Raw genomic sequence first — 20,908 nt, 5'->3', positions numbered from 1 at the left:
TGATAACATCTGAAAAAGTATATACTCGTGTATGTTATTTTATGCACATACTCATAATACATATTTTGTTTTTATTTCTATGAATATTTACAGTTTACTTTTGAGTGACGTTAAACTTCTAGCAACTGACAAAATAAAATTCAGTTCCTGTTCTTCTAAGCCACAAATAAAAACGTTTTAAAGCTTTTGAGGTGTGCTTGGATATATGTTAATTTGGTCACTAAAAGCCTTTTACTCTTCCGGGCGTTAATAAATGTTGCCAGACAAGAACGTTCAAATGTAAGAGAATTGCCAGTAAAACATTGCAATGAATGATAGATGGTGTTCTGTTTAACGTATGAGGGCGGCCTTTTACCAAGCTGGCTTCAGACACGTTAATAGCCTTCTGTGTACTTATGCTATTAGCTGGCATCTCTATTCATGGGGTTGAAAGCCAAACAAAGCCGTGGAGTAATTGGTCGTCAAGCCTGCATCTCCATCTGAATTCGGAATAACACACGTTCATTTTTTTCTCACAACATTAGTCTCGGCATGAATTTGGACACTTTCATCCATTTGTGACTCGGGGGAAAACGTAGCATATGCTTCGATTTGCCTAACTTGACTTTTGGAGCTGCTTAACTTTTTGAGTTCTGAATTTGCAATCCTCCATCCACTTCCATCGCAGCTTTATTTGCGCGGGAATTTTGGGTGTGATGCTGTCGCTCAGTGGTGACCGAGAAAGACTTATAATGGCCAGATTTGTATATAATGTATTAACTTATAACTCCACCTTAAATGGGGCCGTTTATGAGTATCAAACGGTGGTTTCATTTTTCTCCTCGGAAGGTTTTTTAAACTGGGAAAATGGAGTCTATAAATAGCACTGTTGGACAGCCCGTTTCTTCTCCTGCACTATCAGGCCATGGCTCTCGAGTGCAGGATCTGTTTTCGATAATAATTACGATATAACATTCAAGAAGCAGATCTGTTGCATCCTTCAGGTGAAACTAATGTCTATTTTAGGCGCCTGTTGGAGAATCCAGTGAATCGGTGATTTTCTGTCAATAAGTTTGGTTCATCAGATTAGACTGGATTTGAACGTCAGGTTTCCCCGTTCCGCCCCGTCTCTGTAACGTAGGTCCCTTGGCGATGGTTGAATCTGATTCCGAGTAAATGTAGTACATTTTAATGATCGAATTTTCAAAACTATAACATTAATTTCGACAGATCTGTTTTTTTTTCTGTAAAAGAAAACTATTGATGGCTTTTTGTCTATCCGTCGGCATTCAAATCTTATAAACTACTGAGGACAGAAGGCTGCAATATGTTGATCATTCCCATCCACCCTCCACTTATCAAACATACCAAATTGCAGTCCTATAGCCTCAGTAGTTTTTATTTTATGTAAGGCTAAGTTTAGCCATGATCGTGCGTCTGGCACCGCTATAGGTACCAACAACGCACGCTACCACCGGGCCGTGGCTGAGAGTTTCATACAGCGTTCTATGCTATTGAGAAAAGATTGCTTCAAAGAAACTTCTGCGCATTTTTTACGCGTTTTACTAGTTGTTTTACAAGTTCAGCCTGAATGCAAGCAGATTGTAAATGGTAACGATACTAATAGTAACCATTATTTATTATTATTGCATTATTTGATGTATTTTGCTGTTTTGTGGCAACTTTTGGCCAGCAACACTCGACGACTGAGCTGAATGCTTTCGGTCACTGATATTCGATTTTCGCATTGCAACTCACGGTCATTAGCTTCTTGTGTGTGTGTGTGTGTGTGTGTGTGAGAACCTTTCCCAAGTAATGGCCGTGACGCATCCCATCTGGAGTGAGGTTGTGTGGTAATCGCCTTAATTAGATGCCATGGTCTCAGAGGAAAAGCAACGAATTATTATATATTTTAGTTCCGGGACCAGGAAGTTATCGTGCGAGCCCATGACGAGAACCGTAATGTGTTTTACTGTATCGCCTCCGTCATGCTGTATTTGCATGCCGCAGGACGAGTCCTTTACAAATACTCCTGTGAAGACAAAGCAAGCTTTGAGCTCCTCTCTTTATACTGTGGAATGTAATTTTCATTTTCATGTTTAAATAAATTTCTTTTAGGTGGAGGTCGTCCTCCAATATATGTAAACATAAAATTTTTATTGATCGGTGGTTTTTATTTGCTTTCGGTTTACATAAACACCAAGTCTCTCTCTCTCTCTCTCTCTCTCTCTCTCTCTCTCTCTCTCTCTCTCTCTCTCTCTCTCTCGTGGGTTTGGCTTTTGTGAATTGTAGAGATTGGATGTAACGTTATTGCAGCAAATAATATTTTCGTCCATTATATATATGTGTATATATTGTATATATATATATATATATATATATATATATATATATATATATATATATAGATATATATATATATTTAATGCGAATACTTACAAGATTGATATTAGTAAAGTTCTCCGGAGGTGAAAGAAACGCGAGTCCTCCTTTGAAGGGAACACGTTTATATGTCGAAAATGTCTTTTACAGAGACGAGGGAGGGATTGGGAGATTACCTTAAGACGCTTTGCTTTGCATAGTATGGTAGCATTAATATTTCAAGGTTCTCTACTCGCTAATCTTTCAGTCGATATTCTGTCCTTTCGAAAACGTTTCGTGTTTGTTTATGCAGATGCCTTCTCACCCAACTACATGAATGATAGTAGTATTTATATTATATATATGTATTATATATATATATATTATATATATATATATATAATATATATATATATATATATATATATTATACTATTATATATATATATGAATTATGTGGAAGTCGTTGGAACAGGCAATTTGAGGTTCGTGTGTACCCCAGGCCCGATGGGAGTAAAGGAAAAGGATGGAAGTTCGCAAGAGTCTAGGAAAACGGAAGAGGGAAAAACTATCAAAGCCTTGTAGTAGAAGGTGACACTCGTTGAAAAGTGCATTCCAGAGACACTTGTTATTTTTTCAAGATAGGTTTGGGGAGCGGTGGCTAAACGGGTGTTACGAGCCTCGAGAATGAGAAGCTTGGTCTGAAGATAAGTTTAAATCTACGTAAGTGTTTGTAGTACCTCGGGGTTAGTTATGTTATTTTTATTTTGAAGAAATAAAACATTTATAATATAACATGGAAAGGGAAATGTTATGACATATATTTTTCCAGTCTGTCAGTGTGTCCGATTTCCTCATCTCTGGCTTAGTATACGAAATCCTGGTTCGGATGTATTTACCTCTATGACTGCAAGTCATTTCCTTGATATGTGTACCAGTCTTTTCCCATTCTCCTTTGCGTCATGTACGCTTACGTCTTCGCGCCCCCCTCTATACGATTCTGTCATGCAGCCCCTGGGCTTTCGGCTTTCACGATTGGCACTATTTCGTCATGTTCGAGTCATTCCTTTTATTTCAATGATTCATTGGTGTCATTTCGTAGACGTTTTCATGGTTGTTTTGCAATCAGCTTTGGTGGGTGGCCTTCTAGACTTCTGATCCTTTTCTTTCGGCGACTGTCTTGTCTGTATGTTGGTCTGTCCGGTCAGAAGAAAACTATCTCCAAGCATTTATGATGAATTCATTGCCATTTGATAGACGTACGGGAGGCACCAAATGGTGGAGGGGATTCGGTTATTTTTTTATTATTCCCTTCTAAGTCTGTTCCGTTTTCTAAGTATTTGATCATTTTCGTCATGTTTATTATTATTCTTGTGTCGTTTCTTCTCACTGTTTACCAAGTTTTCCTATCTTCTCCTTTTTTATTTGTTTCATGTCTTTCCTTATTTATTTTCTATTGCTCTCACTTATCTGTTAATCCTCCTTTCAGTTCCTTTATCGCCATAATTCATGTTTCCCTCCCTTCGTCATTTCTATATGCATTTGCTGTCATTACAATTGCTAACCCGAAGTTTTCCTTTGATTTGCCTCTTGTGTCTTGTTTCACTTAAGCGTGATTTACAATGCTACGTACAGTAACAAATCATTGTTGTAGTATGGACTGTAAAATTTCGGTTATTTACTGTTACTGAAATGTTCATATTGTATTATACTTCTTCGTGTTTTCAGTTTGCAAACTTGTCATTTTCGACGAGTCTGCACAACCGTGTGGCCAGATGTTGCTCTGATTGCATGCACGGGATTCCATGCTCCTCGTGTCATTGCTTCTGTTCGTTTTCCCCATTATTGTTCGGTCAATTAGGATGGGCGTGGGTGGCTACGCCGTCTGTTGAGCCTCCGCGGGCGGAACTGCATCCGGAAGTATCGCTGGAAGCGGCTGGTTGGTTTATGGTTATGACGTTAAGGGTGGGAGGGGCGCGGAGGAATTATTTGGCTGGAGATGCGGTTGTAAAGAGATGATGTTGTTTTTAGCTTTTGAATTCTGCTTTGACTTACGTCACTAGGTTTGTAAAATAATTATTTTAACATAACTTTAAGGACATAGGATGTTTATTCATTATGTTTACACGTTATTTATTTGGTGACATTATTGAGAGAGAGAGAGAGAGAGAGAGAGAGAGAATCCGTTTATTTTCTGTTTGAATCAGTCCCGTTTTTTTTCCATTCCGTATTAACTGTTGGTGTTTAGCGATTTTCTGGTTTAATGTTACATTACTTTTATGCCCCTCTATAATGTTAGCAACAAAGTTCAGGCATTGTATTCTTCCTTTATATTATTGTTATTATTGTTAATTTTAATATTATTATTATTATTATTATTATTATTATTATTATTATTTCTTGGATGAAGACCTTTCAAACACACACTGTTAAAAAGAATGGCTGTTTTGCGATTAAATTTTATATGATAATTTTCTACAGTTATTTATTATTATTATTATTATTATTATTATTATTATTATTATTATTATTATTATTATTATTATTATTGCTCATAACGAGCGTTCTGTCTTGCGTAAAAGTCCAAAGGGCCATGTACTTGCTTATCAATCACCTTCAGAGCAATATGCCCTTGTGTGAAAATAAGAGAGAATAGTCTAAAAGAAGTAAAATAAATGCATTAACAAAAGAGAAAACAAATGACTAGCAGCACTCTTTCCGGGACGTTAAATGCCTTATTAGGAGCCTTTCAAATGTTGGTTGTTTACCAAAGGGAAAATCTGGCTTAATTGTCGGTTTCTGGAGGTTGTTGACGCCGAGTCTGTCTGTGTGGCGCGGAACAGTTGTGGTGCTTCTGAGTTAAATGGTTTCCTCCTCTCTCTTCTTCTTTTTTGCTTTCTACGATGCTTTGTGTTGAGAGAGAGAGAGAGAGAGAGAGAGAGAGAGAGAGAGAGAGAGAGAGAGAGATCATCTGTCGTCAAAATCTAAATATTTTGTTAAGATGTTCAGGTGCGTCTGCTGCTCTCGTCGAGTGCCAGAAGTTGGATTTCGTTCCCAAGAGACTAGAAGTGGGAATTTTTTGGAATGCCCCCGAGTAGATTGTATAATCACTTAACCCTTTTTGACTTTTTTTATGTTTGGGGAATTTTTCCTCTTCAAACTAATGATCGTTACAACTGGACTTCGATCTGGTGGTCCGAAGTTCAATTCTCCGCTCGGCCAACGTGGAATGAGAGGAATTTATTTCTGGTGATAGAAATTGATTTCTCGATATAATGTGGTTCGGATCCCACAATAAGCTGCAGGTCCCGTTGCTACGAAACCAATTGGTTCGTAGCCACGTGAAACGTATCTAATCCTTAGTGCCAGCCCTAGAGAGCTGTTAATCAGCTCAGTGGTCTGGTAAAACTAAGATATGCTTAACTTCGAATTAGTGACCTGCAGCGTCGTCATGTGACGGTCAAGACCCTGTTACATGGACGATTTTCTCTTGTGAAGTCGTATCCATCGAGAAGGAATCAATATGCAATTAACCAAATGAAGTATTTACTATTCTCCTTTTCTTAGAAAACTCTGCCAATCGTAACGTCATGCTGGTAAGGTAGTAGTCAGTTACCCGTTGATTTGACTGAAAGGGACTGTAACCTTTATGAAATGGGGAAGTGTTCTAAAACTCACAACCATACCTTTACAGCACATTTGTATAAGGAACAATTCGCTCTTCGGGTACGGTAATCAGCATAACTCCAATAACACTATTTAATCATGCCCCAAGTGCACTGATTATATTGAATTATGTTGTCGTCTGCTGGGAACGAAGTTTGCACTAGACAAGTTGTGTATTATCAGGTTTGTATGTCTTGGGAGGAAAGACAACGAGTGATGTTCCCCAATCATTCAAAGCGTAAACATGTAAGGTTTTGGTGTTAATCGGTTTAAACTGAAGTATACTTGGTTCTTTGAATAGAAAAGAAATATATTTCCAACATAGAATGAGAGAACAAAAAGGTCTTCCAAACTCGTGAAATCCGCTGTGTTCAGAGCTTGCAAATGATGTAAGTATTTTCGATGTAAATTTATAACCTTTTTTTTTTAATAGTTCACTGAGTATAGCCCTTTTATTGATTTCACGCACAATCACACCTTTTTCAAATTATCAACAATAATTTACAATATACACGATTTTATGTATATGTATGTAAACATATGTACATATATGTAGTATGTGTGCATAAACAGACTCTAACGATATGCCTATAATACATCTATAATTTAAAAGGAACTTTTATAATTGAATCCGGTCAGATAAATTACACCCAGCCGTGTCGCTGTGAAAATGAACCAGAATTATCGAAATCATTGATATCTATAGACGTGATCATCTATTAAAAATGTTAGTTTTTAAGCATTGCGGTGGAAAACACACACTTTACTTGGATTTTTAATGGCTTGTCAGACCAGGCGTTTTGCAGTGGGGGATTGCTGTATACGTATTTGCTGGTCGAGTGTTTCATGTGTGGAAGTTGTGTTGGTTTTCAAGTAAAATAAATACTTAGATTTTTTAGAGACGTTGGTGTTTATCAGAAACTAATATGTGAGTTACCGTTTTGACTTTTATTATAGTATTAGTATAGTTTTGTACTCAATTGTTGTAAGTGATGCATAGCTACCAGTTGGGTATGTATAGGTATGTGTGAATCTTGCCAGGTTAGGTTATTTCAAGTTTTTCCTTTGGGAACAATAAAGCAATAAAATCCGGTCATTTTTCAGATACATTCAAATAAAAATCGTTGAATTGTCTATCAATGAAATGCTTTAGACTTTAAGAGTATTATGACTTCAATAGTCGCAGCAAATACCATTTTCAAAATCATTTGGACAAAAACGTTTGAACTGATAAAGTATAAAAAAACGTTTTTTTATCATGGATTCTTTTGACGTTTTGTGTCACGAAAATATTTCATTCAGTACAAACCCTTCAGATTCGAGTGATTCGAACACAGACGAGTAAATCGACATTCGATGAACAAATGTCATTGAACGTTTTTGTCAGCACTAATGATTTTGTTAGGATGTGCTGACGTAGCTTTGTAGTGAAGCTAAATTTTCAAAATCTCTCGTTCAGCTGCTTGTCAGCCAAGTTTTCTTAAACTAAATGCAACGAGAAAAGTCTCGGCTCTTTTTATAGTACTTAGTAAAACCTTTACAGCGAAGACTAAAAATAGTAACTTCTTTTGAAGGCGGATAGTAGGAATACATCTGCATAGTGAAGTGGAGGGGCTAGTTTGTGATTTTATGAATCTGTATATTTTTCTTCACTCACCCGCTGTTAGGTGACTGGCTGATCATTGGTATATATATATATATATGTGTGTGTTTGTTTATGTGAGCGCGCACAGAGAGAGAGAGAGAGAGAGAGAGAGAGAAGAGAGAGAGAGAAGAGAGAGAGAGAGAGAGAGAAAATGTACGAACGAATGAATAACACACGCTTAAATGTGAGAAACTCGATGAGTGCAGCGAGTTATTTCCTTACCAGAGACCGGAAGTGCAGTCGAGAAAATGATTTCCGGTGGGAAAGCATCCAAAGAGTTAGCACTTCTCAAAGGAAGTCAAGAGGGTAAATATTCGTCACCGTTAAATGAACTAGACTTGGCGGGTAATTCCTTAGACTTTACCTCATCTCGCCAAGGAGATGAGTTAACAGATTATATCTCGTGCGCATGTGTATGTGTGTGTATATATATTATATATATATATATATATATATATATATATATATATATATATATATATATATATATGTGTATAGTTTCAACACGAAGCCAATTCTGAGAGGTAAGGATTGCTTCCAAGGCAAGTATAGAGACAATCACTGCCCCATTCAACAAAACTACTGAATCGTGGATGAATCTCATGTGAAGAAAACTTCCCGGACTCTAGCAGCTTCATACGTCTGCACAGAAGGCTCTTAGTTGCTGAAGATTAAGCTGGCGTTATGCCAGCACGGGCTCTTGCTCATAGAACAGCCCGTAGTCTCTCACCAGTAGCTTGTTGGGCACGCCGCTATAGGCATACACACTGCGCCATTTACATCCCTATTGCACGAACTCTCACTCTCTCTTCTTGGATATTGGGGCCTCTCCTTTCCAATACCTCTCATTAAGGTGTTTTTGTGTGATATTAATGTTAATAACCGCTCTCATAGTTACGATTAAATCTCTCGATGAAGGATTAATCGATTTCAGCAAACTTCAGTATTAGCACCCTCATACAAAACTGCAAAAGAAATCTGTATTCAAGAACACAGGAATACGCACGGACTTTTATAAACGCCCACCTGCACGCTTGTCCCAAAGAGTTACCACTAAAGGAAAAAGGACGACCGTGAAAGCTGAGCAAAGAGCAGTAGATATTTCTCAGGAAGACGGATGGGCGTCGGATTTCCCCAAGGCACCCGGGCTGAAGTCTCCGAAAATTTAGTGCCAAGAGTTGTGTTTGGGGTGGTGATTGTGGCTTCTCTCTCTCTCTCTCTCTCTCTCTCTCTCAGAGAAGCTTTCATCGTGATTGCCGTTATTTTTGTGTGAAGGGAATTGCCACGGTATCGAGAGGGAGATTGTGGTTGATCGGAAATGTTGTTGGTGATTGCCGTCATTTATGAATGTAAGAACCTTGTTTTTCGTTGCTGAAATATGCTTGATTTATAGAGATGGTCCTGGAGGTGATTGCAAGAACTTAAATTCATGGGAGATGTGGACTGAGGTGGTGATTGCTCCCAAATCTTGGGGATGATTGACCATGTTAGTGATTGCATTGATGATTTGGTGTAACGTCGGGAATGCTGTGGTTCTTGCATTGATTAGCTAAGGGAGAGACACAAGCTGTGCTGATCACAGTAAGTATTATGTGAGCAAGGGAGATTTCGCCTGTGTGACGAGAGAGAGAGAGAGAGAGAGAGAGAGAGAGAGAGAGAGAGAGAGAGATTGGTTGAATATTTTTTGTACATATAAGTTTTTAAATAATAAATTATATATATATATATATATATATGTATATATATATATTATATATATATATATAATGTGTGTGTAGAATCTTAATGGTTTTACTTTTTACCTATGAAATATAGATATATGTATATATATATATATATATATATTATATATATATTTATATATATATATATATACTATATAATGTGTGTGGAATCTGATGGTCCTCTTTTTTACCAGATACATATATGTAGTAGGAGGGACATTGTAGTTAATAAATACCTATATATACATACATATATATATATATATATATATAGTATATATATATATATAACAAAGTTATAAATACTGTATCCGTGTACTAAAATATGTTAGTGTGCTTCATACAACATATATATATCATATATATATATATATATATATATATATATGATATGTGTGTGTGTGTGTATGTATGATGTATGTATGTATGTATGTTTATATTTATGAATAACTTGATCACGAAGTGTATAAAACGTGATGCTATGTATAAATAAAGGTGATGCCATCTTTATATATATATATATATATATATATATATATATTATATATATATAAATGTATATTAATATATATATATATATATTTAAATATATATAATATATATATATATATATATTAGATGAATATATATATAATAATATTGGAGTCCACTTACTGGTTAATCAAACTTTGGGTTTGTTTGGTTTGTTCGCTGCTTTGATTCCAGTTTGTGAGTTTGTGTATCTTGCCGTGATTCCATTGAGGGGGGCGGCGCTGACTGACGCAGCAGGGCCGAGAGTGGCCCTTGCGTTGTTACACGGGCGTGTGAAGCGTAGCCTGCACGGGCGGGCGGGGCACACAGCAGCCCCTATTGATCGAAGGGCGCGACTTGTACTTATGGCACCAAGGGGGGCTGTGGGCGAGTTATTCCGGGGGTGGGGAGGGGGAGGAGAGGGGTGTTAGTGGTGGTGCATAGTGTTGGTGTCCCTTTTTTTCGCCATTTTCTTCTCTTCCTCCTCCTCCTCCTCCTCCTCCTCCTCCTCCTCCGCTGGCGACCCACAAAGAAGTGTGGGTGAAAAATTTCCCTTGGAGGCTTGTTCTTTGTTTGTTGCAGATTGTTGCAAACATGTGGAACAGGTGCTTTGGAAAACACAGGTGCTCCTGTGGCATGACAAAGTTTCCTTTTTCTGGATATTTGGAATGGAAGATTTTGAGACATGAAGTTTCCTGAATATTAACTATTCTATAATAACCGAGTGTTCACGTGTAATTTTTTTTTTCTTTTGAGTTTATAACTATCTCAAAAGAGTTTTGACGGATATCAGAGGAATTTTGTGGAGAGTGGGGCACGGAAAGGTATTTTAGTTCATTTATACATTTTGGTTATGGGATCCGTTCACGCATCAATTTACTAAGCCGATATAATTATATAAGGTCATAAAAAAATAAATAAAAAAGGCCAACCCTCAACAAATTTCACCGAAATCTATCGATAACGTTTTGACAGATCTTAAGGAATGAAAGACTTTTAAAGAAGATAGTTAAATTAAATTAATAGATAATGGGGAACCATCGCCATCGTCCAGCTTCGTTAACGGACTTCATGAAAAAGATGCGGATGAAAGATAAGGTACAGTTCGATGCGATCAACAGTAAAATGAACTCAGAAGAAAGCGAACTTTAAAAAATGACTTCCCCGCCCCATCAACAGAGAAGTGTACAAAACCCTTGAGGCCAGTATCAGTACGCATGCGTACATGTACCCCTCTTGCCGCGCGCGCGCACGCTCACCGTTAACGACCAGGCATTATGTTTCACTCTGTCTTCGAGATTGTTATTAGCTTCCGTGTGTTATGTTATTTGTAATTACTTTCTTTGTTTGGTGATTAGTTCAAAACATAATACATGTGAATTTAAGAGATGTCACAGTGTTGTAAATAATTTTATTATTATTATTATTACAAGACTATCATGATTTTGGTAGTAGTTTCGCTTAGGAAACATATTATATATCGAGGCATAGGGTTATAGATAAGTATCACATCGTTAATTTCTCATTACATATCGGAAATTGGTGGGTCCACTACCTCCGGTTCTCGCTTGTCCAAAAAAAAGCGGAAGTAAACAAAACAAACAAACATACAAAAAAACGTGTATATAAATATATATATATATATATATATATATATATATATATATATATATATATATATATATATAAAAGTGATGCCACGGATGAAAATGAAATGACGAGACTTGCCAAGATCAAGTAAAGGATCGTGTTGACCGAAAGTTCTTGGCCATCCTCGTCTTCTCATTTTCCTCCGTGGCATCACCTTTATGTATACACAGCATCAAATTTTATATATTTTCGTGATCAAGTTATTATATATATATATATATATATATATCTATATATATATGATTCTATATAAATATATATATATAGGGCGGGAAAGGGAGATACAGATAAACATCGTTAATTTCCCATAAGACATCGGAAATTGGTTGGTCCATCGCCTCTCTTTACTGCTATCTCATAACGGAGCGCAAAAATAAATCAGACAATAACGCAACACACGAATATATGTGTATGTTTGCAGTTATGTTTGTATGTGCGTATGAACGTAGGCCAGTGGGGCTGGGTAATTGATGTCTTTTATCGGCGTCATCCAGAAAACACAAGACAAAATCGGGAAAGAGTAAAAGGCAGACCTTTTACTCCCTCATACAGAACGAAAGGTTATAAGACTCATGAAATGCCTAAATGTTAAAGAATATCCAGCTTTGTGTACTATACCCAGCCATTTCAGCATACAGCTCTTCGCTTTACTCCTTCCTATAACGAAACTTTCCCCTGTGTGGTGAAAATTCGTGAACACCGGTGATACGCAAGTGAATAGTCACTGGATTTCAATATTTTCCATCAAAATTTTTATTTTATTTTATTTTAGGGGACATTCTCCCGTTGCATTCAAAGGACACTCGCGAAAAAATAAAAAAAAATTGCTTTTCCAGGTAGTGTTACAGTCGGGCTGGAATTTTTTGCCAGTGACTTTACTCTGCCATTTGATAACATGAAAAATGTGTAAATGTAAAATTAGTTTTTATGTGTGAAATTAGTTTCAAAAATGAAGCTACAATAGAAAATCAAGTATAATCAATACCAAACACTATTCTGCGCATTTGCATGCACGAGTGTTACGCCTGGCGAACAGTGTCATGTCGTCATAGTAGATTTTGGCGAAGCTATTTTCGATATCAAAATAGAAACTAATTCATGAAGCAAATTCCTGGAGCAAATCATCAATCCTTGTCACCTCGATAGAACCATTAGTAACCCAATAATAGCAGTGAGGATTCTCAAAGTTCAATATAAGCAGAAGAAGACACGAACCGGATTACATGTACCCTCTGTACCCGATAATTCGTCCATTAATAATAACAGTTTTAACATGACAAGCACTCGCCTCTCTCTCCGCTCACGTTGGCAGTGGAGTACCACATGGTTCTCCTGAATTTCATCATGCGGGGCAGCGTCTTGGTATTTCTTCTTCAGAGAATGATTTCTCGTTCATCTGCTGCAGTATCGTAATATAGTACGTTGCTTATGATGTTCTATTGGCTTTCGGCCAAAGAAACAGGAAATCAGCTCGGACCCTATGAGTCTACAGAGGCCCAGGAGGACTAAAACTTCTAATGGTACTGATAAAGGTCTCCTTAAATTTGTTAGGATTCCATCTGATTAAAATAAATTGTATCGCCGGTTTATAATAATTTCATCTTGATTGATAACACTTCTCCACAGGCGAGGGAACGTGGAATGATAACCCCTGGGGATACTCGGGTAACTCATTGGCAACTTTACACGAAAAAGTTTGAGAACTTCTTCACCCTCTCCTTCCTGCCTGCCTGCCTGCCTGCCTGCCTTTCCGTGTAGCTTTTCGGGTGGAAAATTCTACGGAGATGAAACACAAATCTTCATGAATATTAAACCACGCTGCCTTTTGTTCTTCATAGTATAAGAGCAGGTGGGTGGGGAGAGGCGCGGTTGTAGGGAGGGGTTGCTAATACTGTTGTTTGGCGATGTTGGGGTTGTGGTTATGTGTGATTTTTTCTTCCTCTTGTTACCATTAGTTGTTGTTATATGAACGTAGTGAAGAATGTTTTTTGTTTATTATTTCTCATAATTTAGAAAATGTAGTAGAAAAAAAACATAGCATGGCTATTAATAGTGTCCTCACTTGTATACCGAAACCGTGATTTTTCATATAAGAGAGTTGAGAGTGTAAGTCCTCACATACTGTCAGAAATGAAGACAATACAAGAGATAGTCGAGACGGAAAGTACCTTCCTAAAGTCGTCAATTGCTGTCACGAAGCTCGATCTGTGGTACTTTCATTCTTCACTCTTACATAAGGGCCATTTGCGAGAGAGAGGTGGTTCCGGATTAGACGACGGAAGCCTAAACGTGAAATCATTACCCGTAGACAAACACTGTTGCACCGTTACATACAGGAAATATTATTTACATTATACGATAATTTTGCTGCACACGGAGAAATTAAACGCCATTATATTCTTATAATAGTTAAATATTTAGATACGGAGAAATATTTGACATTTTTCAGTTACTTCCTTTTAATGATGAAGGTCTATCACTCTGTCTATTTAGGAATGTCACTCCAGACAAGAGCTGGAGAGGGAAACACTCTCTCTCTCTGTGGAAATATGTCTCCTCTCTATTTCAAATAGTGGTACTGGCCATAGACCACCACCATCAAAGCGTCCTCGCAGGTGTGATGTTCAGGCTGAGGCCAGATGGCGAAATTGGATTATGAATTCTGAACCGACGGTTTTTTTTAAGCTTATGATTGGAAAGGCGAGGAAGGGCTGTTATGTGTATACAAAATGTGTTTACGGAAGAAATATCGTCAAAATAGATAGCAACAACAGATGATTAGATGTCAAGATTAGAGTGAAAAATTATATCGCAAACAAAGATAATTTTGACCCACGAAAATACATACACACACACACACAAATATATATATATATAGTAGTATAATATGTATATATATATATATATATATATCTATATATGTGTATATATATATATATATATAGATATATATATATATAATAACTGGAAGCAAAATCCACGAAGGAAAGTGAAACAATTTAGTAGCACTGCGAGGCTTTCAGTAAAGGACGAAAAGTCGAAAGGCCTCGCAGCGGTACTCCATTGTTTCACTTTCCTTTGTGGATTCTGCGTTTATTTATATATTCATCACGTTCCATATTTTCGTGATTTAGTTATAATTACATTACTATATATATGCACATTGTATATAATCTGTATTAAGATGCAAACGCCTTCAAGCATCAGATGTTGGAGGTTACTGACCGGCAACATTTAAGTATTTCCTCTTTCAAACAAATTCGTTATTTTCTCTCGTGAGGTCTACAGGGATGTTGTTGAATTGATTGCCATGGCTCGTGGCCTCCAAGGGCTGAGGGCTTCCTTTCAGAATAAGAGACTTCGACAGCAACCTTGTTGGTTAGGAGACCTCACATAGACTCGCTTGGGAGAATGAAATAACGCAGTGTTTCTTCGTCAAGATCAATGAACAGTCATTGCTGGGAGCGAAATGTTCAAGGGGTTCGAATCCTGGCCTGGTTAGATGTACTTATAGACATTTCCCATTGGGAGTAAGTTATAATAAAGATACAATGAGTTTAATATCATATATATATATATCATATATATATATATATATATATATATATATATATATATATATATATATATATATGGCAGTACATGGCGAGACACATTCCCTCGATGTGAGCAGCTGCATGACTGTGACACAGTGCCAGTTGCCTATATCAGTCAATATTTTGCTTCTGCTTTGATATTTTCGTAAATGAAGACAGTAGGCCATTATTTGGACCGGCACTTTCAACCGTTTAATTTATCCCCTTAAATACAGATTTCACCCTCCTTGCTTTTAACATTTGGATCCCAACATAACTTTAAAATCGAACTCTTCCAGTATTTAAAGTTTTAGCTACCTCCTACAGTCCTAATTAATCCCCCACATTAAAATGGTACCTCTCCATTAAAATCTTACCCTTGCATTACAATTTTACCCATCCCTAAATAAAGATTTTGCTCCCTACATTCGACATTTTCTCTCGTTCATCAAAGTCTAGCCACTAAGCACGGCCATTAAACTGCAATCCCCAAATTCAAAGATTACATCTTTCCCCTACATTCATATTTTACCCTTCCTCGTGTATCGACTTCACCTCTAACCCCTTCAGTAAAAGCAGTTTGATTCTTTCACCCTTTCCATTGAGACCACGATGAAACCATTCTATTAGCTGTCTAATCAGAATTAGACAAGCGTAATTAATTATATGTAGTGGATAATGAGGTATATACGTTCATTAGTGTGGGGAATTCGATGGTTGCCTCACACCCTTGTCCCGAACACTAAATTTTAAATCGTTAATCAAAATGTGGAATGAAATAGCGGGTTTTATATCATTTGTCTTCCTTTCCTAATCTATTTTTATTATTATCATTAACTTGCTAATCGAGCTTCCAGGGAATAAACGGCCGCATATTGAAAAACACAAACGAAAGTAGATAAGTATGCATGCGAATAATTTCCATGAATAAAAAGGCATAGAAGTGACAAGTGAGAAAGAAAATATTTAAGTTAAACGTCATAGACAAATGGAAGTAGTGTCACCGCCTTTCTAAGTCTGGAACTGATTTATTTCAACTCGTTGTGTCAGCAGTTTCGGTCATATCTTTATATACTTGAATATTTGAGAGTAGCAGTCTCACTTTGGAACATTCACCAAAAACCTAAATGATTTTATGCCCAATAATTTTGCTGCTGCTGCTACTATTATTACTAATTCTCTTCGGCATTTCCAACACTACTACTACTACTACTACTACTACTACTACTACTACTACTACTACTACTACTACTACTACAACTGCAGCTGATCTGCTACTAACACCGTAGATGATCTTTAATTTTTACCACCAGTCACTAACAATACTGCAGCTCTCCTACCATTTTCTCGCTCTTTTTCAGCTCGGAGGTCTTTCAAAGGAGCTGAATAGGAGCACCTTCTGAAAGAAGTAAAGTTAGAGAGGCGAAAGTGTTCGCTTACTATCGTACAGGCTATCCACTGATCAATACTCATCAGCGCTCGCTCAGGTGTGCATATGAAACACCTGATTACACAGAGTACTTTTTCTTTTTGAAGCGAAGCACTGGGTCTGAAAGGCCTCTTGCATTTCGCGGAAAAAGTAATCGACAAATACGCTTGTGCATCTGCGGAAATTCATATATATACATATATACACACACACACACACACACATATATATATATATATATCTATATTATTAATAATATATATATATATATATATATATATATATATCACACACACGAGTATGGATTTGTATGTATGTAAAATCTATATGTGTGTATATTTAAAATAGTCACTGAACTCTCTCAACTCCTTGATCTTTTCACACCATTTGGATATGCTTCTTTAAGACCTATAGAGAGACCTATGAAGAAATTCGCATCTTAAAGAAATCGAAAAGTTAAGAGGGTATTATGGCTATTTCAAATATATATTATATATACTAATTATATAACTTTTGTAGAAAATACATAACTTGTACTGACATCTGCCTGCAACGAAGAGATTAATATGCTAGCAGTTCCAATACTAAAATCTAGTTGAACATCAAGTAACACTAAGAAGACAAGGAAAATTTTCTCCAAGTTAAGAGGGCATTGTGACTATTACAATTTCGTGTATATATTATATATTACATAGAATATATATATATATATATATATATATATTATATTATATATATATATATATATATATATAATCTATATCTTATACACGTTTTTTTCACACAGTCAAATTTTTATAATCACAAATATTAAGTTATAAATGTCGTTTGATATCCCGAACTCTCGACCTAGGACATCCAACGATAACATCAACTCACCATGAATACGATGACATGAGTAAAATCGCCATATAAATATACCTCAAAGAATACGATGTGCTTTAAATCGTACCCAGAAAAAAATATAATGACAGTGTGGGGCATTTCGGTGCAAATTCTGATGGCGTTAAGCGAGCGGTGTCTCGTCAGGGCTCAAGATCATGACGATAATGATCTTGAGAGTCATTAGCCGCCATCGGGGAGTTGAATGAACTACCGTGTGCATGCATTACCTAATGGTTTCAAAACAGGTATCTGCAGTTGCGTGCGCTTGTGCCTAAACATGCATGCGTATTGGAACAACCATTGCGACCTTAATTAGTAGTTGGTCATATATATATATATATATATATATATATATATATATACATATATATATAGTATATATATATATATAGTGACGAAGTGCCAAGTGTCTGGTAACTACACTTACCAATAATTAAATGAGTACCTCACAACAGCCAGACACCTGGACCTTCATCACAGGTAAAATACGACTGAATACTCTAAAGGCAACAGTGATCCCTTCAACAACTTACCAGTATTGCAGAAAACCAGACTAAGTTCATTAAAAAAGGTGTGAGGTAATCTTATGTGTAATGAAATTAAATAAAGGGCATCACTCCATCAACAACTTTGAAAGTCAATGTATTTCCCTGATTTCAAAAGTCTAGGTACTTCCCTGGTTCTAATTCACTTCAACTAAATTGAAGTAAAACAGCTCAATTACCACTCTGTTTCTACCTAAACATAAATATACTGGTGAAAAAGAAAACACTTCTAAAAATTTTAAATACTTAAATTTAGTATAAAACTAAAAAATTTATAAGTGAAATTCACAATCTCAGGGAAATTTACTGTTACTTGCAAACAACACAAAGTTTAATTAATTCGTGACTTAATTAAATAAAATTAAATACAAATTCATTTATCACAAAATTCAAGAAATTAACTTATTCAATCAAAATTTAAAAGTGTTAGGTAATAACTAAAGTTTGGAAATTAATTCACAGGTGCTAAACAACAATGAAACTTGAATAGAATTCTAAGTAAATGCAAATTATTCACAAGTGTTAAATTCAACTAAATGTGCAACGATTAAGTAATGAAAACAATTATGAAAACAATTAAGTTAATCAAATTGTGATTGTAAATAAAAACACAGAAAAATGTGGAAAATACCAAAATTGCAAAAAGCACTAATCACACACACACACACACTTCAATAAGAAAATGGGTAAATGCATAAAAATCACTTCAATAAGAAAAATAGATAAATGCACAAAAATTCACTTCAAATGAAACAAACACAAAACAAAAATTTGCAATGTGTAAAAATTGAAACTTTCATCAAATCATTGTAACTATTAGTTGCAACTAATAAACCTTGTAATAACACATTACCCTGGTACAAATTTTCTGCTGCAGTTAGTTCCAAAATTTCACTACACAATTCACAATATTTCAAAAAGAAAAGGCTCCGTTACACGCTTGTACAATGTTTGTTCAGATTCCACAATAAGCGCTAAATAATACTAAATAACTCTTAAGAAATATCAAATCTGAAATTTATGTGAGTGACCAACAAATACGTACTATATCTTTACGTTAATTGTAAAATCAAATGTGGAGAGAGAGAGAGAGAGAGAGAGAGAGAGAGAGAGAGAGAGAGAGAGAGAGAGAGAGAGAGAGAGAGACAAACGCAATGAGGTCTTAAGTCGGAATCAATCTTCCTTTCTTACGGAAGCTGAACAGTGTAGTTCGTTTGGGGCCGAGAGACAGTTACTTTCATAAAGATTCTCTTTCAAAACAATATCTAAAGCGAAATTGGATTTACAATTGTAAATAACGTATATTATTATACGGTTTAAGACGATAAAAGTATTTTAATATGAAAGTAATAATTATTTATAACGAAAGCAAAACTAAATGATGTCACTTCCCAAAGATGACGTATGATTAAACAGAAGGTTCTACAATGATCTTACAAAAAGATGATGCCGTACCATAGGAACATGCTGAAATCTTTACGTGGCTTCTCAACAAAGATGTACACGTCTGAAACAGACTCGAGCGAGTAAAATTGACATGTTTTGAAAACAAATCGGAGACTTCGAGTTTTCCTTATCTCCTGTGATGACAAGTTATGAAAACAAAACCGAGCATGCCTCGCGGCTAATGTACAATGCAAAAATTTCTCTCTATTCACATTCTACGTTATCTTAACTTTTAAATTATGTTATGCGAAATCTGAACATGCATTCTTAGAACATTCTATAACTCTAAGCTAAATAAGGAATCTGAAAATATTGCAAACACTTTTCCAACATTTCATAGTTATAGAGAAGAAATATGCGTTACAAAAGCAACAGTAATGCATAATAATAATAATAATAATAATAATAATAATAATAATAAAATAATAATAATAATAAGAATAATAATACTATGTATGTGTGTGTGTGTATAATATATATATATATAACTATAGATATATATATAATATTATATATATATATATATATATATATATATATATATATATCTATATGATACATGTATATTTATATAAATATATAATTTGTGCATCACATTTTAATTTCACTATATTTGTAAGGTAATCGGTATTTCCTTTTTTATTTCAGACCCCTTGAGACGCCATGGCTTTAGGAACAGATGACGTAGACGTCATTCCCGAAGTGGAAAGAGGTCTGGGTAACACGTATATCATTGACAATAAAACATACGTCAGCAGAGATGAAGTCTACGACGGATACAAGTAAGTTGGTGCCTTGAGGCTAAGAACTCTGTGCCATAAGTGTAACACCTAGACACTTTAACAAGCCTGAAAATTTGGTTGTAAGCTGCAAAGTGAAAGTCTGGAATCTTGAATAAATTTAGAGAAAAGCAAGCTTTGAGTTTCTCTGAGAACGATGGATCTGCTACCGAGGATCGGTAGTCTGTACCCACGATTTTGACTGAATCTCTAATAATAGATGTTCTCTACTCAAACGTTGGACTGAGCTTCCTGATAACTGTTAGTCCTTACCCGAGGTTTTGACTGATCTCTCTTAATGATTATATCTGTGCCTTGGATTTGGACTGAACTTTCATAAATGGTAGAGTTTGCCCTTCTCAAATGGTGCATGGATGGTAAATCAAACACAGTGTTTTGGATATTAGCCTCCTGTTTCGTGATTGAATGAATCTGTGTCATTGACAGTCTTTTACCTGTGACCTATTTAACCATATACCTAATATACTTTTTGTACCTTCATTATTTGACACCGTTTCCCTTTAATGTTTGTTTATTTACCTTATCCAGCCTTGGTTTCTCTGGAAATTGTTTACCCACGATACGTTGGTTATTTTTTTTTTTTTTTTTTTTTAACCTTTTGATCTTATTCCATTGAAATAAATGCTTATCCCTTTGACTCCGGTCAACATAGTGACATCCCTTAACATTATTTTCCCTGTTGATCCAGTTCGC

General features: G+C 35.8%; 1 protein-coding gene across 14 annotated transcripts in view; it reads left to right on the top strand.

Annotated features, from left to right (window-relative positions):
- LOC135214456 (sodium/calcium exchanger Calx-like) overlaps nucleotides 1-20,908 on the top strand; it is a 256,399-nt gene that overhangs the window by 144,143 nt on the left and 91,348 nt on the right. For all 14 annotated transcript variants that reach the window (XM_064248776.1, XM_064248769.1, XM_064248774.1 and 11 more), the window contains exon 2: nucleotides 20,064-20,197. In XM_064248776.1, coding sequence (XP_064104846.1) covers nucleotides 20,079-20,197 — 119 coding nt within the window. In that variant the 5' untranslated portion in view covers nucleotides 20,064-20,078. The remainder of the gene's footprint in view (nucleotides 1-20,063; nucleotides 20,198-20,908) is intronic.

This window comes from Macrobrachium nipponense, chromosome 45, assembly GCF_015104395.2.
Source record: "Macrobrachium nipponense isolate FS-2020 chromosome 45, ASM1510439v2, whole genome shotgun sequence".
Taxonomy (NCBI): Eukaryota; Metazoa; Arthropoda; class Malacostraca; order Decapoda; family Palaemonidae; genus Macrobrachium; species Macrobrachium nipponense.
The sequence above is the reverse complement of the archived record's forward strand: the minus strand, read 5'-3'. Positions and strand labels throughout refer to the sequence as shown.